General features: G+C 44.9%; 1 protein-coding gene across 7 annotated transcripts in view; it reads left to right on the forward strand.

Moving 5' to 3' along the window:
- The window catches only part of YY1AP1 (YY1 associated protein 1), a 30,594-nt gene extending 7,521 nt beyond the window's left edge, over nt 1-23,073 (forward strand). For 2 of the 7 annotated variants that reach the window (XM_030824265.1, XM_012511110.2), the window contains exons 3-11: nt 1,384-1,424; nt 2,647-2,750; nt 5,712-5,910; nt 7,360-7,446; nt 9,407-9,578; nt 11,665-11,809; nt 13,341-13,491; nt 20,796-20,912; nt 21,608-23,073. In XM_030824265.1, the coding sequence (XP_030680125.1) occupies nt 1,384-1,424; nt 2,647-2,750; nt 5,712-5,910; nt 7,360-7,446; nt 9,407-9,578; nt 11,665-11,809; nt 13,341-13,491; nt 20,796-20,912; nt 21,608-22,864 (2,273 nt within the window). In that variant the 3' untranslated portion in view covers nt 22,865-23,073. Of the gene's footprint in view, nt 1-1,383; nt 1,425-2,646; nt 2,751-5,711; nt 5,911-7,359; nt 7,447-9,406; nt 9,579-11,664; nt 11,810-13,340; nt 13,492-20,795; nt 20,913-21,587 lie in introns of all 7 variants that reach the window. The other 5 variants (XM_030824266.1, XM_030824269.1, XM_030824270.1 and 2 more) reach the window with 4 other exon arrangements.
- Nucleotides 23,074-23,279: the final 206 nt, after the last annotated feature.

A 23,279-nucleotide genomic window follows, 5' to 3' on the forward strand; every position in this document is an offset into this window, starting at 1 on the left:
TATGTATGTATGTATGTATTTTGAGATGGAGTCTTGCACTGTCACCCAGGCTGGAGTGCAGTGGCGTGATCTCGGCTCACTGCAAGCTCCACTTCCCGGGTTCACGCCATTCTCCTGGCGCAGCCTCCCTAGTAGCTGGAACTACAGGTGCCCGCAACCACGCCTGGCTAATTTTTTGTATTTTTAGTAGAGACAGGGTTTCACCATGTTGGCCAGGATGGTCTCGATTTCCTGACCTCGTGATCCACCCGCCTCGGCCTCTCAAAGTGTTGGGATTACAAGCGTGAGCCACCGCGCCCAGCCAACCTCTGCTTCTTGGACTCAAGAGATTCTCTCACCTCAGCCTCTCAAGTATCTGGGACTATAGGCATGCGCGACCAAGCCCAGATAAATTTTTTTTTAGAGATATGTTGACATTTTGCCCAGGCTGGGAGACTCGTCTCTTGATTCCATTCAGTATTGTGTGGGTTTGGATAGGCCATCTAATTGTAAAATCATTGGGCCGGGCGTGATGGCTCACACTTGTAATCCCAGCACTTTGGGAGGCTGAGGCAGGCGGATCACCTGAGGTCAGGAGTTTGAGACCAGCCTGACCAACATGGAGAAACCCTATCTCTAGTAAAAACACAAAATTAGCTGGGCGTGGTGGTGCATGCCTGTAATCCCAGCTGCTTGGGAGGCTGAGGCAGGAGAATAGCTTGAACCCGGGAGGCGGAGGTTTCAGTGAGCCGAAATCATGCCATTGCACTCCAGCCTGGGCAACAAGAGCGAAACTCCATCTCAAAAAAAAAAAAAAAAAAATTCATGTAGCTCACATTTGCTCCTTGTCTTCTTCCTATTAGAATTTAAGCTTCATGAGATTAGAACTCTCTCTCTCTCTCTTTCTCTCATATATCCCAAGCATCTAAAACAGGGATTGAAACATAGTAAGTACTCAATAAATGTTTTTGAATAAATGAATGAAGGATAGCTGGGCGTGGTGGCTCATGCCTGTAACCCCAGCACTTTGGGAAGCCAAGGTGGGTGGATCACTGGAGCTCAGGAGTTCAAGACCAGCTTGGGCGACATGGGGAAAACCCATCTCCACAAAATATGGAAGAATTAGCCGGGCATGACAGCACACTCCTGTTGCCCCAGCTACTTGGAGGGCTGAAGTGGGAGGATCGCTTGAGCCTGGGAAGCAGAGATTGCAGTGAGCCGAGATCAAGCCACTGACTTCCAGCCCGGGTGACAGAGTGAGACCCTGTCTCAGGAATAAGGATAGATATGAAGAATTTGTCAGATGCCTTGTTGAAAACATCATACATTGTCTACATGGAATTCCTCCTTATTGTAAAATGAATCTAATTTATACCAACAACATAATGTTTGGCTTTTTTGCAGAAAAGGAAGCAAATGAGCTGATGGAAGATCTGTTTGAAACTGTGAGTAATGATCCTCAAGTGAGAACATGGGATTGTAAGTTGGTTCTCCAACAAAATGTGTCCTTTGGTCTCTGATGCTCCGTCTAGAAGAGGGACTGAACCAATTCTCCTTTTAGTCTACCTGGGAAAGAATATAATGACAAGGGAAATTTGCTAACTGCTAGACTCTTTTTTTTTTTTTTTTTTTTTGAGACGGAGTCTCGCTCTGCCGCCCAGGCGGGAGTGCAGTGGCGCAATCTCGGCTCACTGCAAGCCCCGCCTCCCGGGTTCATGCCATTCTCCTGGCTCAGCCTCTCCGAGTAGCTGGGACTACAGGCGCCCGCCACCACGCCCGGCTAATTTTTTTGTATTTTTAGTAGAGACAGGGTTTCACCGTGGTCTCGATCTCCTGACCTCGTGATCCGCCCGTCTCGGCCTCCCAAAGTGCTGGGATTACAAGCGTGAGCCACCACGCCCGGCCGCTAACTGCTAGACTCTTGATTGTCCACATGTAGGTTATTCTTACTAAAATTTTCCTTGAAGCTTGTTTTGTTTTGTTTTGTTTTGTTTTGTTTGAGGCAAAGTCTTGCTCTGTCACCCAGGCTCTGGAGAATACAGTGGTGAAATCTCAGCTCACAGCAGCCTCGACCTCCTGGCCTCAAACACTTCTCTCATCTAAGCCTCTTGAGTAGCTGGGACTACAGGCACACACCTACAGGCCCGGCTAATTATTTTATTTTTTTGTAGAGACAGGGTCTCGCCATGTTCTGGAACTCATAGGCTCAAGTAATCTTCCTGCCTCAACTTCCCAAAGTGCTGGAATTATAGGTGTGAGCCAGCACATCTTCCCCCTTGAAAACTTTTGATGGCTTCCCGTGCTGTCATTTGGTGTGTCCTTAAAGATGGCCAACTAGTTTTAAAGTATTTTGCACACAAATAATTACCTTTTCCGTAAATTTGTCTGAAAAGATATTTCTGTTTAAGAAATTGATCATTTTGAGTTACCCTAGCTCTGTGCTTACTGATACAAGTTGACTGGTTGAGCGACTTCTTTCCTGGCATAATAGTCATTCCAAACGTGGGTTTGTGGGAGTCCTGAAGTGAGAAAGGTTCTGATGTAGGCTCTTTCTGGGTGCCAGCATTATTAAAGTCTTGTTTATAGTTTTCACTTTTCCTTCCCAACACTGGAGCAACATTCAAAAGCCCATTCCCTAGGAAAACCCTCCCTTTCCTTTGCCCACAGTTCCAAGATGAGATGGGATTCTCCAACATGGAAGATGATGGCCCAGAAGAGGAGGAGCATGTGGCTGAGCCTCAACCTAACTTTAGCACCCCTCAAGCTCTACGGTAGGCTAGTTGAAGACCTTGAGATTTGGAATAGAGGAAAAGTGTATTTCTGAAAAGGTTTTCAGAAGTTGCAGTTAACAATTTTTCATCCCCAACCAGCTTCTGTTACTGATGTAAGGATGCAGAGCCCTGTCAGGAGTTAGGTGTCAAGTGAAGTCTCCTTGTTATGGGGCAGTGCAGCTGTAAGCCAAGCTGTATCTGTTTGGGAAGGGAGAAAAAACAGTAGCTGGCATCCATATCCACTTCTCCAGGTGAGTGATGCTGGAGAGGTATGTAGGACTTTATGTGGCCAGCCACACAAACTACCCCATATTGTAATATCCAGTCTGTCCCTTTTGTTCTTTTTATGTGCCATTAATATCTGCTAAATGTGACTGAAAATTTGTTAGTCACCTAGGCATTAGTAGAGCAAACCCTGAAGCACCTGCAGTAAGGAGTCTGAAACATATGTGCTGACCTTTTTTTTTTTTTTTTTGAGACGGAGTCTCGCTCTGTCACCCAGGCTGGAGTGCAGTGACGCGATCTCAGCTCACTGCAAGCTCCGCCTCCCGAGTTCACGCCATTCTCCTGCCTCAGCCTCTCCGAGTAGCTGGGACTACAGGCGCCCGCCACCACGCCCGGCTGATTGTTTTGTATTTTTAGTAGAGACGGGGTTTCACCGTGGTCTTGATCTCCTGACCTCGTGATCCACCCGCCTCGGCCTCCCAAAGTGCTGGGATTACAAGCGTGAGCCACCGCGCCCGGCAGGTGCTGACCTTTTTGCCTGAAGTTGGCACTTGTGTTACAGCATCCAGAAAGTAGAGGCTTTAATTTTTTCCTCATTTTGTGGTGGATTTGCATCTGCACTTCATTCTGTTGTAGCAGCATATAATCATTAGGTGGATGGCGAGAGGTCAGGATGCATTTTGTGCCATAAGTGGAACAAAGCAAAGAGAATAGACCCTCTAATTAGTCCTGTGTTTGAACTTAACAGCATTATTAAGCAGAGAGCTTGGGTTCCATCTGAAAGCTAGACCTTTAAGGATTTTCCAATTTAGTGAAAAAAGATAAGATATGCCAACCAATGTCTTAAAAGCTAGAACTACTAGTCATTCTCCATTACAACAAATATCACAATACAACTACAACAAAAATCTCAAGATTGCTAAGTCAGTATTTGACCCATTATTTTAATTTATAGTTCATAGAACAAAATTCTGGTATAGCAGAATGGAACCATTCATCCTGGGAATGTATAATGGGATTTGATTAATAAACATTTTGGTTTTCCTGATCAACTCTTTATAACTTCTTAAAATTTGGAAAATATAGAACTAATTTAAAATTCCTGTTAGAATCCGGTTACCTTCTGGTATTCAATGGAATATAGTCATATATCATCTCATGGTCATACCCTCTGTGAAATCTATCATTAAACGATTCATCATTGTGTAAACATCGTAAAATGTACTTACATAAACCTAAATGGTTTAGCCTACTGCATACCTATTGCTCCCAGGCTACAAACCCGTACAGTGTGTTACTGTACTGTACTGAATACTGTAGGCAGTTGTAACACAATGGTAAGTACATATGTATGTAAACATAGAAAAGGTACAGTAATTTTATGGAGCCACCTCTGAATATGTGGTTCGTTATTGACTGAAACATTATGTGGCACATGACTGTACTTGGGCAGTTGCTGCTTCTCTTTCGATTGCAAATACAAACCTGTTTTAATCTTTGACTAAATAAAAATCCTGGATTCTGTAAGTCCGTAGAGAATAAAACCATCTTAAAACACACTAAGAAAGAGAGAGGAGAAAAAGACAGTCAAAACAAAAACTCTGGGGCTTCCCTTATCAGTTATCTAAATAATACTTGTTAAAACTAAGTGCAGGCTATGTTTCCATTTTCTCCTTTTTTATGCTTCTTCTCTTCTGTTCCTTCAGTGGTGGTAGCGCGGATGTTCAAATTTTCAGTTCTCAGTAAAGATTGTATAGACAGTCCGACAGTCTTCAGGTTTTTACTCTGTGCTACCCAAACCCACAGTAAATACTCTAAAAGAAAACTTATTCAAACGTAACCTTTATCTGCAAAAACTATTGAAAAACGTTACCATTTAGCTATTGCTGTAATATAGGGTGTTCCTTGAAATATGATAACCTGCTTGTTATAGCTACTTCAGCAGATCTTATCCTGTTGCGTAGGGTATCAGCATATGCTTAATCACTTAGGTATATTATTCTCCCTTTATTTCTTTCTATGTAAACATAGAAAAGGTATAGTAATCATACATAGAACTGACATGTTAGGTATTGGAATTTTTGCTTCAGCCCTACAAACAATCTTTCAGGAGGGTATGGGTGGGAAGTTAGGGTTAGGAACCTTGGAAGAGGAATTTAAAGGGGTAGAAGAAGATAGCCTTCATGGACAATATTTGAACTAACTTCTCGGTTCTGTTCATTTGAACTACCGTGTACTTCAGTTATTTTGGTATATCCTTTTCCTGCTTCATGCTAGAAAGTCTTTGACTTGTTAAGAAAGCAAGGCAGTGCAGCTTGAGTGGATAGGATAGTGGGACAAGCTGGACCTGGGATGGAAGTAACATCCCAGGGAGTAACAAGTAATGAGAGAAGAAATGAGAATGATGAGTTCCCACCGGCTCCTTGGCTGCTTTCTTACCCATATATTTCTCTGTCCCTAGATTTTTGTTAAATTTTTTCTTCATTTGTATATTATTTGGAAGAGGAATTATAGAGGAATGGGATGGGGTGTAATACAGAATCATACTTGATGCATGCTAACTACTTTGGGAAAAGATTTGTATAAGGCTGAGAGTTTGACTGTTGGCTAAAGTGAAAAGGGGGGATTAGTAGGGAATGAAAATTGTTCAGGCTCTTTGCTCATCCTTGGAAAGAATTGGATGTGTTGTGGACCTAGGAAAACACTCAAATTCAGTCATCCCCCTGTTTGGGATAGGTTTGAGGAACTACTGGCCAACCTACTAAATGAACAACATCAGATAGCGAAGGAACTATTTGAACAGCTGAAGATGAAGAAATCTTCAGCCAAACAGCAGAAGGAGGTAGAGAAGGTTAAACCCCAGTGTAAGGAAGTTCATCAGACCCTGATTCTGGACCCAGCACAGAGGAAGAGACTCCAGCAGCAGATGCAGCAGGTAACACTTTCCTTGGTCGTATTAATATTGAATTATACCAAGGTCTAACTCTGAGGCTTTGGTATAATCTAAAATTAACAGCTTTGTAAATGTCAGAGATAGTTACCTTACTACGTATTAAAACCGTAGTATCTTCACATCAGTTAGGAGCTTGAGAAGTCATCATGTTCATGTCCTGTGGCTCAGGGAAGAGAGCACATAAGGACCCTAATGGTATTCGGAATTACAGATTTCAGAGGGTCCTCAGTAATCTATTCTGAAATTTAACCTTCACTGTGACAAGTAGTTTTTTTTTCCTTTTCCTTTTTCTTTTTTCTTTTTTTTGAGACGGAGTCTCGCTCTGTCACTCAGGCTGGAGTGCAGTGGCTCCATCTCAGCTCACTGCAAGTTCTGCCTCCCGGGTTCACGCCATTCTCCTGCCTCAGCCTCTCAAGTAGCTGTGACTACAGGGACCCGCCACCACACCCAGCTAATTTTTTGTATTTTTAGTAGAGATAGGGTTTCACTGTGTTAGCCAGGATGGTCTCGATCTCCTGACCTCGTGATCCACCCGCCTCGGCCTCCCAGAGTGCTGGGATTACACGTGTGAGTCACTGTGCCCGGCCTTTTCCTTTTCTAATCTCAGTTCCTCCTCTATTTTGAGGTTAAACTTCCTCTGGTTCTGTCATTTTGTTCAAGGGAACATGTCTGAGAAATTTATGCCAAGATCCTATGTTGTTCTCATACTCTTTCCAGAAAGCAAAATTTGTGTCATAAAGTTGTAAACATCTTAGTTAATGTCTCTGGTGGCTGGGTGCAGTGGCTCACACCTGTAATCCCAGCACTTTGGGAGGCTGAGGTGGGAGGATTGCTTGAGCCAGAGAGTTCAAAAGCAGCCTGGACAACATAGTGAGACTCTGTCTCTACAAAAAATAAAAATAAGGCCGGGCACAGTGGCTCACACCTGTAATCCCAGCACTTTGGGAGGCCAAGGCAGGTGAATCATGAGGTCAGGAGTTCGAAGCAAGCCTGGCCAACCTGGTGAAACCCCGTCTCTACTAAAAAAATTAGCTGGGTGTGGTCGCGGGCACCTGTAATCCCAGCTACTCGGGAGGCTGAGGCAAGAGAATCACTTGAACCTGGGAGGCAGAGGTTACAGTGAGCCGAGATCACGCCATTGCACTCCAGCCCAGAAGTCAGTGCAAGACTCTGTCTAAAAATAATAATAATAATAATAATAATAATAATAATAAATAGCCAGGCATTGTGGTCACAGCTGCTTGGGAGGCTGAGGTGGGAAGATTGCTTGAGTACAGGAGGTTAAGAGGGCATTGAGTCATGGTTGCACGACTGCACTCCAAGCTGTGTGACAGAGCAAGACCCTGTCTCCAGGGGAAAAAAAAATATCTCTGGGCTCCTGAAATGGCAGTGTCATAGCATATCACTGCATTATTTTCTTTCTCTCCCCAGCATGTTCAGCTCTTGACGCAAATCCACCTTCTTGCCACCTGCAACCCCAGTCTCAATCCGGAGGCCAGTAGCACCAGGATATGTCTTGTAAGTTTCCAAATTGCCATAATTCTATATAGACTAGAATATAAAATTAGCTTGGCAGGTTATTTCTCACAGTTACTCTCTCGGGTATTTTTGATTGCTATGGCTTCCTGTGTTTGCTGAGTGAACATAAGCCACTGATTGACATGAAAGGACAAAGAGTGTATTCAATTTTTTCTTTTCTTTTTTGAGACAGGGTCTTGCTTTTCAACCCAGGATGGAGTGCAGTGGCACAATTTCATTTCACTGCAACCCCTGCCTCCTGGGTTCAAGTGATTCTCCTGCCTCAGCCTCCCAGGTAGCTGGGACTACAGGCGGGCACCACCATGGGTAATTTTTTTTGTATTTTTAGTAGAGACAGGGTTTTGCCATGTTGGCCAGGCTGGCCTCAAACTCCTGACTTGAAGTGATCTGCCCACCTCCACCTCCCAAAGTACTGGAATTACAGCCATAAGCCACTGTGCCTGGCCTGTCCTTCTGACATTTTTATTGGGTCCTCCTCTTCATCTTTAGATTCACCCTGACTTCTTAGGTTTTTGGTACCGCTATTCATTTCATAGATGTTGAGGCTGGACATAGTGGCTCACACCTGTAATTCCAGCACTTTGGGATGCTGAGGTGATAGGATCACTTGAGCCCAGTGGTTCAAGAACAGCCTGGGCAACATAGTAAGACCCGGTCTGTTTTTTTGGGTTTTTTTTAATTTAAATAATAAAGTAAATATACATGTAGATGTTGAATTCATTATCCATTCATGAAGCTCAATATTAGTGTTTTATGCGTAGAGCTAGTTTTGCTCATGACGTTTTGAGGTATTTTGAGCTTTTAAATTTGAAATTTTGGCCAGATGTGGTGGCTCATGCCTGTAGTCCCAGCACTTTGGTAGGTCAAGGTGGGAGGATTGCTTGAGCCCAGGAGTTTGAGACCAGCCTGGGCAACATAGTAAGACCCCATCCCTACCAAAAAAATAAAAAAAAAAAAAATTAGCTGGGGATGGTGCCGAGTGCCTGTAGTCCCAGCAACTTGGGAGACTGAGGTAGGAGGATCACTTGAGCCTGGGACGTTGAGACTGTAGGGAGCTATGCTTACATATCACTCCAGCCTGGGTGACAGAGTGAGAACCTGTCTCACAAAAACACAAAACCAAATTTTACCTCATAAATATTGCCTCAAACTTTTGGACAGGTAATGATAATACTCTCAGCTTCTTCAGTAAGTCTTCTTTGGAGTTTGAAGAGTACATTTGCTAGTATTCTAAAACTTCCTTGGTGATCAACAGGATGTCTTCATCCCTTACTGTATTCAGAGGAGGATGAGGAGTACTTGGTTGTAGGCATTATTCTGAGACCAAAAGACAAAACAGTTTTAAAAGTAATGGTCCTGGTCGGGTGAGGTGGCTCATCCCTGTAATCCCAGCACTATGAGAGGCCAAGGCAGGCAGATTGCAAGCCCAGGAGTTTGAGATCAGCCTGGCCAAGATGGCAAAACCCTGTCTCTACAAAAAATACAAAAATTACCTAGGTTTGGAGGTGTATGCCTATAGTCCCAGCTTCGCAGGAGGCAGCGGTGGGAGAATGGCTTGAGCCTGGGAGGAGGAGTTTGCACTGAGCTGAGATATGCCACTGCACTCCAGCCTGAGTGGCAGAGTGAGACCATGTCTCAAAATAAATTAATTAATTAAATTAAAGAAATAGTCCCCATTCTTGAGACTCTTAATTCTAGCTCGGGAGCTAGACCATGTATTCCTTAGTGAGAAACAGTTTAAAAATAAAACAAGAATATAATCCCTGAATATCTGAGAACTCATGCATAATCTTAACAGTAGTCTATTGTGAAAGACTTTATGATGATTTTTACCTTTTATCCTGTAGTAGGAAGGTCAGCTTCTCATTTAGATTCTGAAGGCTACTGGTATTAATTGTCTGGAATTGTCTTAGATCTTCCTTGTGTCCTGTTTTCCCAGAAAGAGCTGGGAACCTTTGCTCAAAGCTCCATCGCCCTTCACCATCAGTACAACCCCAAGTTTCAGACCCTGTTCCAACCCTGTAACTTGATGGGAGCTATGCAGCTTATTGAAGACTTCAGCACACATGTCAGCATTGACTGCAGCCCTCATAAAACTGTCAAGAAGACTGGTAGGAGACAGATGTGTCAGCTTTAAGTTTTTACTTGCGGTGAGAGGTGGTGGGAATCTTATCCCATAGATAACTTCCTAGGATACTTGCCTAGGAATGGAGGACACAGGACATTTGTAATTTCTTCCTTCTCTCTTTTATCCTTCCTTTGTACTCGTTATCCAAGTTTTAGAATTACATGATAATCTCTGGGCCTGGGTAAAGCGTGGAGGCAGTAGACAGTATAGGAATATGGGAGGTAGGGATCTGAGGCTCAGTGCTAAGAATTGGACTACAGCAATATCAGGGGTAAGTATTAGGAGTCAGATCAAGATAAACTGGGGCCTGGTAAAGATGAAAGTCAGGTGGTAAAGTTTGGTCATGTTTAGCTTTTTACTCTCTTCATCAAGATCAACTAACTTTATTTACCATAATGATTGTAGCACAGGTGATATCTCCATTCTGAATGAAATGTTGACTTGCGAGTTAGGCCTAAGTTAGAGATTGTACATTTGCCATGTTCAGTATTTTAAAGAAATTTGCTGGTTTAGATTCTACCTTGCATTGGTTTAGTATTTTTTGAGAAAATATTTGCTATTTACTTAAGCCAAATATTTGCTTCTGATTTGTTTGCTGATTTAGCAAATTAGTTGTGGTTTGTTATGGATTTGGGTTTGTCTTTGGATTCTATTTTAAATCCCCGAGTCTTATCATTAAATTGAATATAGTTGAATTTAATTGTACTATATCATAGACACAGATCCCAAACTACTTTAATAGCTATATTAAATGATATGAAATGGTAATGAAAACGTGATTTAATACTAAATTATAGTATTATCTTACACATCTAGTGTCCTGTGTTTTTCTTCTGGGGATATAAAAATGACACTTATGGAAGGAGAAATAGAGATATAGTAGTTTTGTTTCTAGAAATGCAGAGGTGCCTGAAATTGAGAGGCTGAGAGAGGGAGACAGAAATGAATGAGACTGAATTATCTCATTCCTTTTATGGTTCTTTTGTTCCCAGCCTCAGGAGGAAGCTGGGAGAACTTAATGAAAGTTAAGAAAGAATCAAATAAAAGTAAAATTTGGAATACCAGATTTGTGAGGGAGATTAAAGAAGTTGGAATCTTATTTCTTTTTTTTTAAGATGGAGTCTCGCTCTGTCACCCAGGCTGGAGTGCAGTGGGGTGATCTCGGCTCACTGCAACCTCCGCCTCCCAGGTTCAAACAATTCTCCTGCCTCAGCCTCCCAAGTAGCTGGAATTACAGGTGCGTGCCACCATGCCTGGCTAATTTTTGCATTTTTAGTAGAGACGGGGTTTCACTATGTTGGCCAGGCTGGTCTTGAACTCCTGACCTCAGGTGATCCACCTGCCTCGGCCTCCCAAAGTGCTGGGATTACAGGCGTCAGCCAGCACGCCTGGCCTGGAATCTTATCCTGGAAGAAAAAAGCATTGTTGAAGGTCTATTATCCTTCAAAGATTTAAAGGGGAAAGGAGGTAAAACATTTTTGAGCATACACCATGTGACAGGTGTTACTAGGTACTTTTTAAGTGTTTGTTTTACTTAGTGAATAAAATGTTACACGTAAGAAAGAGTAAGAGAGGCCGGACGCCATGGCTTACGGCTGTAATCCAGCACTTTAGGAGGCCGAGGTGGTCGGATCACAAGGTGAGGAGATCAAGACCATCCTGTCTACAGTGAAACCCCATCTCTACTAAAAATACAGAAAATCAGCCAGGCATGGTGGCGGGCGCCTGTAGTCCCAGCTACTCGGGAGGCTGAGGCAGGAGAATGGCCTGAACCCGGGAGGCGGAGCTTTCAGTGAGCCAAGATTGCGCCACGCACTCCAGTCTGGGCGACAGAGCCAGACTTCATCTAAAAAAAAAAGTCAACTTTTATTGCCAGTGAATGGGACTCCCTTTAGACGTAATGTTAGTTGAAGAAAGACTGTGGAAACTCTTTGGGGAATGGTAGGCAGATGGGAGGGAATCAAGTTAGATAAGGACAGCTGTACCTAAATGCAAAAATGCATTCACAGGCTTTTTGAAGCCCTCTTTTTTCCTAGAAGTTGATTTATCAGAAATTTATGTTCTTATAGCCAATGAATTTCCCTGTTTGCCAAAGCAAGTGGCTTGGATCCTGGCCACAAGCAAGGTTTTCATGTATCCAGAGTTACTTCCAGTGTGTTCCCTGAAGGCAAAGAATCCCCAGGATAAGATCCTCTTCACCAAGGCTGAGGACAAGTAAGTGTTTACTCTGGGGGATCAAATATCCCAAGGAGAAGACGTAGTTCCTTTGAGGAGTTTAGGGGAAGTAAGACTTGTATAATAAGACACGGACACAAAAGGAAAAGCAGTATAGATGAGCAGAGTCCTCTAGAATGTGCTTGTTCTAGCAGTGCCAAATACTGCTTTTTGGGGGATGTCACACACATTTTTAAAATGTTTTAGACTGGATATGGCGGCTCCCACCTGTAATCCCAGCACTTTGAAAGGCCAAGGCAGGAGGTTCGCTTTTATAATGTTGTTATTTATTTAGAGACAGTATCTTACTCTGTTACCCAGGCTGGAGTTCAGTGTTGCAATCACAGCTCACTGCAGCCTTGAACTCCTGGGATCAAGTGATCCTCCTGCCTCAGCCTCCATGGAGTAGCTGGGACCACAGGCGTGTGCCACCATACATGGCTAATTTTTTTTGTACAGGTGAGGGTCTCTCTATGTTGCCCAGGCTGCTCTCGAACTCCTGACCTCAAATGATCCTCCTACTCCTGGCCTCCCAAAGTGCTGGGATTACAGGCATGAGCCACCACACCTAGCTAGATTATGAACATTTTTATGGCCCTTTGTGTGTATTGCCACACTGTTATCAGCAAATATGTATATATGTAACCATGATTATATATGTTATGTTAGAGGATAGTATTGGTGCCAGTTTAATTTGTCTGACAGGGTACCTATTATTCATTTTATATTTGTTTTATTAGAATCATTCTCCTTCCCATGTATTCTCTCTGAACTTCCTTTGTATTGTTAATATACGGCTTATCATGATGTGACATTTATTAATGATTTATGACTAGTTTCTCTTGCTCCTACTTAATTGTGAACTATTTGATTCTTATTCATAATACTTAATCACTACTCACTAAATACCTGAAATTTTCTACTGAGTAGTCACCAACTTGTACAAGAATTAGTTGTAGAAAAAGTAGATTGGCCAGCCATGGTGGCTCACACCTGTAATGACGGCACTTTGGGAGGCCGAGGCAGGAGGATCACTTGAGGCCAGGAGTTCAAGATCAGCCTAGGCAACAAAGTGAGAACTGGTCTCTACAAATAATGAAATAAAACATTAGCTAGGCATGGTAGCAAACGCTTATGGCCACAGATACTCGGGAGGCTGAAGTGCGGGAATCGATTGAACCCGGGCATTCAAGGCTGCAGTGCACTGTAATCATGCCATTGCTCTCCAGCCTGGACAACAGAACAAGACCCTGTCTGAAAAAAATGAAAAAGTAGATTGGGCCACACGCCATGGGCTCAGGCCTGTAATCTCAGCACTTCGGGAGGCTGAGACTGGAGAATCGCTTCAGTTTAGAAAGTAGCGGCTGCAGTGGGCTGCGATCGCGCCACCGCACTCCAGCCCAGGTGACAGAGTGAGACCTTGTCTTAAGAACAAATAAGAAAAAGTAGATTGTAACATGTGTTAGTCTGGGGAGGCCCTTTAGAAGGAAGGACTGTGAAGTGAGATTTAGTGTTATTGCTCCTTTCTCAGTTTGTTAGCTTTAGGACTGAAGCATTTTGAAGGGACTGAGTTTCTTAACCCTCTAATCAGCAAGTACCTTCTAACCTGCAAGACTGCCCGCCAACTGACAGTGAGAATCAAGAACCTCAACATGAACAGAGCTCCTGACAACATCATTAAAGTGAGTGTTTCCTGCATGCACTATTCAGGCACCTCACCAATACATACCTGTTCTTTTCTCTTGTTATTCTCAAAGAAAAGAAGAACCTTCTTTTATTTAAAGTTAATTTCTCCTACTTATACACTAGATTAATTCCCCTGTTGCCTTTTCAGGGACATTGATTCATTTATTACATTCCTCTGGAGTATCTTCATCCTCTTAAAAGATTCCACAAATCCATGTTTCCCTGTAATAATTCTCTTTCTTGAACTTTCTAGAAATGATATGCAGTATTCCACTTACATGCTTTGGGTTTTTGTTTTGTTTTGTTTTTTGGTCAGACGTAATCTTGCACTGTCACCCAGGCTGGAGTGCAGGAGTATAGTGGCACTATCTTGGCTCACTGCAGCTTCCGCCTCCCGAGTTCAAGTGATTCTCCTGCCTCAGCCTCCCAAGTAGCTGAGATTACAGGCGTGCCCACCATGCTCAGCTAACTTTTTGTATTTTTAGTAGATAGGGTTTCACCATGTTGGCCAGGCTGGTCTTGAACTTCCGACCTCAAGTGATCCACCAGTCTTGGCTTCCCAGAGGCTAGGATTACAGGCATAAGCCACCGTGCCCAGCTTATATACTTTTTCTCAATTTTGTGTTTGTTTGTATGTATGCATGTATGTGTGTGTGTATTTATTTATTTATTTATTTATTTATTGAGACGGAGTTTTGCTCTTGCCGCCCAGGTCCGGCCTATATACTTTTTCTCAACTCTTTTTACTTATTGATTGATTGAGATGGAGTTTCGCTCTTGACCCCCAGGCTGGAGTGCAATGGCGTGATCTCGGCTGACTGCAACTTCTGCCTCCTCGGTTCAAGCAATTCTCCTGCCTCAGCCTCCCTTGTAGCTGGGATTACAGGCCCCAGCCACCATGCCCAGCTGATTTTTGTATTTAATAGAGTCGGGGTTTCACCATGTTGGCCAGGCTTGTCTCGAATTACTGACCTCAGGTGATCTATCTGCCTCGGCCTCCGTAAGTGCTGGGATTACAGACGTGTGCCATTGCCCCCAGCCTTCTTTTTTATTTAGATATTTACTTATGTTTTTTATTTGTTTGTTTGTTTGTTTGTTTTGAGACAGAGTCTCGCTCTGTCGCCCAGGCTGGAGTGCAGTGGCGCAATCTCGGCTCACTGCAAGCTCCGCCTCCCGGGTTCATGCCATTCTCCTGCCTCAGCCTCTCCGAGTAGCTGGGACTATAGGCTCTCGCCACCACGCCCGGCTAATTTTTTTGTATTTTTAGTAGAGACGGGGTTTCACCGTGGTCTTGATCTCCTGACCTCGTGATCCGCCCGCCTCGGCCTCCCAAAGTGCTGGGATTACAAGCGTGAGCCACCGTGCCTGGCCGTTTTTTTTTTTTTTTTTTAGAGACAGGTTCTCACTCTGTCATCCTGGCTGGAGTGCATGGGCACAATCATAGGTCACTGCAACCTCAATTTCCTGGGTGATCCTTCCACTTCAGCCTTCCAAGTAGCTTGGACTACAGGTGCATGCCACCAAGGCTAGCTAATTATTTTATTTTGTGTGAAGACAGGGTGTCATTTTGTTGCCCAGGCTGGTCTTGAAGTCCTCTTGCCTCAAGCAGTCCTTTTGCCTCAGCTCGGCATCCCAGAGTGTTGGGATTACAGACGTGAGCCGTGATGCCCAGCCTTTGGTTTCATTTTGTTTTTGTGTTTTTCTTGAGACAAGGTCTTACTCTCCTGCCTAGGCTGGAGTACAGTGGTATAGTCATAGCTCACTGCAGCCTTGAACTCCTAGGCTCAAGCATTCTTCCAACGTCAACCTCCCAAGGAGCTGGGATTATATGCATTAGCCACTGTGCTTGGCCATTAATTTTTTTTTTTTTTTTTTTGAGACAGAATCTGTCTCTGTCACCCAGGCTAGAGTGCAGTGGCACAGTTTTAGCTCACTGCAATCTCCGCCTACCCGGTTCAAGCAATTTTCATGCCTTGGCCTCCTGAGTAGCTGGGACTACAGGCATGCGCCACCACACCTGGCTAATTTTTATATTTTTAGTAGAAACATAATTTCACCATGTTGGTCAGTCTGATCTTGAACTCCTGACCTCAGGTGATCTGCCCACCTCGGCCTCCCAAAGTGCTGGAATTATAGGTGTGAGCCACTGTGCCTGGCAAAAAAAAAATTTTTTTTTTAGAGATGGGGTGTCCCTATATTGCCCAGGCTGGTCTTCAATTTTTGGCCTTAGGCAATTCTCCTGTCTCAGCCTCTAATTGGTACTGCCTGGTGTATGGGATTTAGGCCTTATTTATTAACCATAAACCACGGAAGCTGAAGATTTACCTCTTCTCACTCCCTTAACTCCCACCACAAACATGCACATTTTCTGCTCTCCAAACTCCTCCCTAGTAGTTATGGTAGAATTTTGGTTAGATTGTATTCAGGGCTTACATTGTAAGATTTTAAGGACTGTCGGCTGGGCACGGTGGCTCACGCCTGTAATCCCAGCACTTTGGGAGGCCAACATGGGTAGGTCACGAGGTCAGGAAATCGAGACCATCCTGGCTAACACGGTGAAACCCCAGCTCTACTAAAAATACAAAAAATTGGCTGGGCATGGTGGCAGGCGCCTGTAGTCCCAGCTACTCGGGAGGCTGAGGCAGGAGAATGGCGTGAACCCGGGAGGCGGAGCTTGCAGTGAGCCGAGATTGCGCCATTGCACTCCAGCCTGGGCAGCAGAGCAAGACTGCGTCTCAAAAAAAAAAAAATAGATTTTAAGGACTGTGTAAATGCTCTTCACAGCTCAGCTATGTTACTGTGATACCTTGCCTTTCCTGCTGAACATTTTGTTTCCCAGATCATCTTTCAGTGTGTTCAGGCATTCTAGATATTCTGTCACTTTCATCTTGAAGAAATTGCTCCCTGAGCCCTCTGACACTATTCCACTCTAAGCGTGTTGCTCTCCATGTTGCTGCACTGATGTCTTCTTGGGCTTTTTCTTCATCATCCTGGGAATTCCTTTTGCCTCATACTGTGTTAGATCCTCTTATTTCCTGAATTCCACATCTTTGCTTTTGCATTCTTTTTTTTTTTTTTTTTTTTTTTGAGACACAGAGTCTTACTCTGTCTCCCAGACTGGGGTGCAGTGGCACGATCTTGGCTCACTGCAACCTTGGTCTTGGTTTTGAACTACTGACCTCAGTACTGAGTACTGACCTACTGATCCACCCGCCTCAGCCTCCCAAAGTGCGGGGATTACAGGTGTGAGACACCATGCCTGGCCTTGTTTTTTGTTTTGTCTTGTTTTTTTTTTTGAGACCGAGTCTCGCTTTGTTGGCCAGGCTGGAGTGCAAAGGCGCGATGATCTTGGCTCACTGCAACCTCTGCCTCCCGGGTTCAAGCAATTCTCCTGCCTCAGCCTCCCGAGTAGCTGGGATTACAGGCACATGCCACCACACCTGGCTAATTTTTTGTATTTTTAGTAGAGACGGGGTTTCACCATGTTAGCCAGGATGGTCTTGATCTCCTGACCTCTTGATCCACCCGTTTCGGTCTCCCAAAGTGCTGGGATTACAGGCGTGAGTATTACTTCTTTACTTTGGTGGAATATATTCTAGTAGCTTTTTAAAAAAAATTTTTTTTCTGAATTTTTAAAAATTGAGGTGGGGGGGTCTCCGTTTTTTGCCCAGGCTGGTCTCAGACTCCTGGGTTCAAGTGATCCTCCTGCTTCAGCATCCCAAAGTGCTGGGATTATAGGCATGAGCCACCCTGCCTGGCCCCATTCCAGTAGCATCCTGAGGGAGAGTGCTTGGGAAGGGAATTTTCACATTTAAACCATCTCCAGGGCCGGGCGCAGTGGCTCACGCCTGTAATCCCAGCACTTTGGGAGGCCGAGGCGGGCGGATCACGAGGTCGGGAGATCAAGACCATCCTGGCTAATATGGTGAAACCCCAGCTCTCCTAAAAATACAAAAAAATTAGCCGGGCGTGGTGGCGGGCGTCTGTAGTCCCAGCTACTCTGGAGGCTGAGGCAGGAGAATGGCATGAACCTGGGAGGCGGAGCTTGCAGTGAGCCGAGATCTCACCACTACACTCCCGCCTGGGCGACAGAGCGAGACTCCATATAAAAAATAAAAAAAAAAAACCCATCTCCATTCATGGTCTTTTGATTGTATCGATGTCAGTTTCCTCGGTTTTTTTTCTTTTTTTTTTCTTTTTTTGAGACAGAGTCTCACTCTGTTGTTCACTGCAGCCTCTGCCTCCTGGGTTCAAGCGATTCTCCCGCCTCAGCCTCCTGAGTAGCTGGGATTAGCCACCACACCCAGCTAATTTTTATATTTTTAGTAGAGATGGGGTTTTGCCATGTTGGCCAGGTGATCTCGAACCCCTGACCTCATAATTATTTCAAAATAAAAGGAAAAAATAATACTCTCCTCTGTCACTGCATCTAGAATTCTAGATAGGAAATAATTTTTTTAAGAAGCTTTTAAGGGCCTCACTTCATTTTCTTCTAGCTGCTAGTGTGGTGTTAAGAAATTTCATGCCATTTAACTTTTTTTTTTTTTTTTTCCGAGACAGGGTCCCACCCTGTTGCCCAGTTTGGAGCGTGGCTCAATCATGGCTCACTGGTGTCTCCAACCCAGTGTGCACCACTATGCCCAGCTAATTTTTTTTTTTTTTTTTAAGACATGGTCTTGTTATGTTGGCCAGGCTGGTCTCAAACTCCTGGCCTCAAGTGATCATCCTGTCTTGGCCTCCCAAAGTAATGGGATTATAGGCATGAGCCACGGCCCCATTTAACTCTAGAGTCTTTGTGTAACACCTGTTTTTCTCAACCTCTGACAGCATGCAGGATTTTTCCTTTGGCTTCAATATTTTGAAAATGCATGATAATATGCCTTAGTATTTGTCTATTTTTATCCATGGTTTTTTAAGTACTTTTTTTTTGTGTTTGTTGTTTTTTTTGTTTTGTTTTTTTTTTTTTTTTTTTTTTTTTTTTTTTTTGAGACAGAGCCTCGCTCCATCACCCAGGCTGGAGTGCAATGGCGTGATCTTGGCTCACTGGAACCTCCACCTCCTAGGTTCAAGCAATTGTCCTGTCTCAGCCTCCCGAGTAGCTGGGACTACCGGCGCTCGCCACCACACCCTGCTAATTTTTGTATTTTTAGTAGAGACGGGGTTTCACCTTGTTAGTCAGGCTGGTCTCGAACTCCTGACCTCGTGACCCACCCACCTCGGCCTCCCAGAGTGCTGAATTACAGGTGTGGGCCACCATGCCCGGCCTATCTATGGTTTTAAGGCACACGTGATAAACCTTATTCTTCTGCAGAAATATTTTTTTTTTTTTTTTTTTTTTTTTTGAGATGGAGTCTCACTCTGTAGCCAGGCTGGAGTGCAGTGGCATGATGTTGGCCCACTGCAATCTCCGCCTCCTGGGTTCAAGTGATTCTCGTGCCTCAGCCTCCCAAGTAGCTGAGATTACAGGCACGCGCCACCACACTTAGCTAATTTTTGCATTTTTAGTAGAGATGGGGTTTCACCATGTTGGCCAGGATGGTCTTGATCTCCTGACCTTGTGATCTGCCTGCCTCGGCCTCCCAAAGTGCTGGGATTACAGGCGTAAGCCACCGCGCCTGGTCAGAAGTAATTTGTGTTTAAGTTTTAGTTTTGTGTCATTTTTTATGCACATCTTTGTACTTTTGTTGGGGGATGGGGCGGGGTGTCGGGGTTGGAGTCTTGCTCTGTTGCCCAGGCTGGAGTGCAGTGGTGCAGTCTTGGCTCACTGCAACCTCTAATTCCCCGGTTCAAGCGATTCTCCTGCCTCAGCCAGCCAAGTAGCTGGGATCACAGGCGTGCACCACCACACCCGGCTAATTTTTTTTTGTACTTTTATTCGAGACAGGGTTTAGCCATGTTGGCCAGGCTGGTCATGAACTCCTGACCTCCAGTGATCCACCCTCCTCGTTCTCCCAAAGTGCTGGCATTACAGGCATGAGCCACCATGCCCAGCCCTTTGTACGTTTTTTAATGTAGGATGTCATTATTTGTCCACTTGACTCTCTCCCACTAGTCTGTAAGCTCCATGAGAGCAGGAATTGCTTCCGTTATGTGTGTGCTTAGCTTTTAGCACAGTGCCTAGGATATAGAAAACATCCTATATATATGTTGGATGAACAGATGCTTATTGTCAGTGGTTTAAGTTCAGTTCTTTTTTTTTTTTTTTTTTTTTTTTTTTTTTTTTGAGATGGAGTCTCACCCTGTTACCAAGGCTGGAGTGCAGTGGCGTGATCTTGGCTCATTGCAGTCTCCACCCTACCACCTCCACTGCTGGGTTCAAGCGATTCTTTTGCCCCAGCCTCCCAAGTAACTAGGATTACAGGCACCCACCACCACACCCAGCTAATTTTTGTATTTTTAGTAGAGACAGAGTTTCACCATGTTGGCTGGGCTGGTCTCAAACTCTCAATCTCAAGTGATCTGCCCGCCTCAGCCTCACAAAGTGCTGGGTTTACAGATGTGAGCCACCATGGCCAGCCTATTTAATCTTAAAACTGAACTGCCTTGGTCTTTTTTTCTTTCCTTCCCTTCTGATGCCCTTCACGCCATCATTTGCTTAAAGTCTTTGATGTGTCCATTTTATAGATTACGATGCTGTCTTTGCAGCTGTTGAGCAGGAACAAATCTTACTATAAGATTGCTCTTAGCATCTGCTTCCTTTTCTCTCTGTGACCTAAACTCTCCGTTTCCTGGCAACCAGAATGGAGATCATCAGTTAGAAAATATTGAATAGGGCCGGGCGCGGCGGCTCACGCCTGTAATCCTAGCACTTTGGGAGGCCGAGGCGGGCGGATTGGGAGGCCGAGGCGGGCGGATCACGTGGTCAGGAGATCAAGACCATCCTGGCTAACACAGTGAAACCCCGTCTCTACTAAAAATACAAAAAAATCAGCCGGGCGTGGTGGCGGGCGCCTGTAGCCCCAGCTAATCTGGAGGCTGAGGCAGGAGAATGGCGTGAACCTGGGAGGCGGAGCTTGCAGTGAGCAGAGATCGTGCCACTGTACTCCAGCCTGGGCGACAGAGCAAGACTCTGTCTCAAAAAAAAAGAAAATATTGAATATAAAGTCTTTAAATAGAGATTAGTTTAATTTGAAATGTACAAGTATTCAGCATATGCTATTTATATATGTGTGTTAATGGATGTTTGTGTATGTGGTCTTGTGTGTGTTTCTCTTGATCCACCACCCTCCCATTCACCAGCCTGACAGAGGACAGTGTTTCCAGAAGGAATGTAATTCATGCGCATTTTTTTCATGTTAAGTTTTATAAGAAGACCAAACAGCTGCCAGTCCTAGTAAAATGCTGTGAAGAGATCCAGCCACATCAGTGGAAGCCACCTATAGAGAGAGAAGAACACCGGCTCCCATTCTGGTTAAAGGTACAGCCCTCTTCCTCAAAGTCTATGGGAGGCAGAAAGTCACTGAAAGTTCTGAGAGAATATCAAGGGCTTCCTTAATTGTCTAAATGCTTTAGTTGTAGAACTAGGACTTCAGAAATCTTCCTCATTCACCTTTCTTCCCTTAACTTTTCTGCCCTTCTCCGGGTGATTCTACATTTTCAAAATAATGGGTAAAATGGTAATTTGCTAAAGGAAATTCAGAGAAGAGTTTCTAAAGTGTATAATTGGACCGTGGTCTTTGTAGAAATTTGATATGCAGAGTCCCTTCTTGGAAAGATGCCTCGGCCGGGCATGGTGGCTCACACGCTTGTAATCCCAGCACTTTGGGAGGCCGAGGCGGGCGGATCACGAGGTCAGGAGATCAAGACCACGGTGAAACCCTGTCTCTACTAAAAATACAAAAAAATTAGCCGGGCGTGGTGGCGGGCACCTGTAGTCCCAGCTACTCAGAGAGGCTGAGGCAGGAGAATGGCATGAACCCGGGAGGCAGAGCTTGCAGTGAGCCGAGATTGCGCCACTGCACTCCAGCCTGGGCGACAGAGCGAGACTCCGTCTCAAAAAAAGAAAAAAAGAAAGATGCCTTGAGCTTGTCTCAGGTCCCTAAACCTAGAAAGTCCTATTCTTTTTCCCAAATTCTGACATGTGCTGGATCAGAGTGTTCTCGTTTCCAATAGGCCAGTCTGCCATCCATCCAGGAAGAACTGCAGCACATGGCTGATGGTGCTAGAGAGGTAGGAAATGTGACTGGAACCACTGAGATCAACTCAGATCAAGGCCTAGAAAAAGACAACTCGGAGTTGGGGAGTGAAACTCGGTACCCACTGCTATTGCCTAAGGGTGTAGTCCTGAAACTGAAGCCAGCTGCCAACCGTTTCCCCAAGAAGGCTTGGAGACAGAAGCGTTCATCAGTCCTGAAACCCCTCCTTATCCAACCCAGCCCCTCTCTCCAGCCCAGCTTCAACCCTGGGAAAACACCAGCCCAATCAACTCATTCAGAAGCCCCTCCAAGCAAAATGGTGCTCCGGATTCCCCACCCGATACAGCCAGCCACTGTTTTACAGACAGTTCCAGGTGTCCCTCCACTGGGGGTCAGTGGAGGTGAGAGTTTTGAGTCTCCTGCAGCACTGCCTGCTATGCCCCCTGAGGCCAGGACAAGCTTCCCTCTGTCTGAGTCCCAGACTTTGCTGTCTTCTGCCCCCGTGCCCAAGGTAATGCTGCCCTCCCCTGCCCCTTCCATGTTTCGAAAGCCATATGTGAGACGCAGACCCTCAAAAAGAAGGGGAGCCAGGGCCTTTCGCTGTATCAAACCTGCCCCTGTTATCCACCCTGCATCTGTTATCTTCACTGTTCCCGCTACCACTGTGAAGATTGTGAGCCTTGGCGGTGGCTGTAACATGATCCAGCCTGTCAGTGCAGCTGTGGCCCAGAGTCCCCAGACTATTCCCATCGCCACCCTCTTGGTTAACCCTACTTCCTTCCCCTGTCCATTGAACCAGCCCCTTGTGGCCTCCTCTGTCTCGCCCTTAATTGTTTCTGGCAATTCTGTGAATCTTCCTATACCATCCACCCCTGAAGATAAGGCCCACGTGAATGTGGACCTTGCTTGTGCTATGGCTGATGGGGAAAATGCCTTTCAGGGCCTAGAACCCAAATTAGAGCCCCAGGAACTATCTCCTCTCTCTGCTACTGTTTTCCCCAAAGTGGAACATAGCCCAGGGCCTCCACCAGCCAATGAACAGTGCCAAGAAGGATTGTCAGAGAACAGTGCCTATCGCTGGACTGTTGTGAAAACAGAGGAGGGAAGGCAAGCTCTGGAGCCGCTCCCTCAGGGCATCCAGGAGTCTCTAAACAACTCTTCCCCTGGGGATTTAGAGGAAGTTGTCAAGATGGAACCTGAAGATGCTACAGAGGAAATCAGTGGATTTCCTTGAGGCAGGAGAATAGTCTGGAGACTGGGGAGCCTTCACTTCAGCCTTCGATTGGTGGTGCATAGGGTGTAACCAATAGGAAACCCCTAAAGGGTACTTAAACCCCAGATTTTGCAACTGGGGCTCTTGAGCAGCTTGCTTTAGCCTGCTCCCACTCTGTGGAATATACTTTTGCTTCAATAAATCTGTGCTTTTATTGCTTCGTTGTTTCATTGATTTGTGCAGTTTGTTCAATTCTTCATTCAACATTCCAAGAACCTGGACAAATTGTAGTCAAGACCCTCGGACAGTAACATATTTTGGCAAGCCAGCTTGGAGGTAAGTCCAAATTGTGGTGGGGGTAGGGGGGTGGTATTTTTCTTTTCTCCTTTCCTTTTTCTTTCCCTCTCTATCCAGCCTTCATTTTTGGGCATGGGCT

This window comes from Nomascus leucogenys, chromosome 12 (assembly GCF_006542625.1).
Source record: "Nomascus leucogenys isolate Asia chromosome 12, Asia_NLE_v1, whole genome shotgun sequence".
Classification (NCBI taxonomy): domain Eukaryota; kingdom Metazoa; phylum Chordata; class Mammalia; order Primates; family Hylobatidae; genus Nomascus; species Nomascus leucogenys.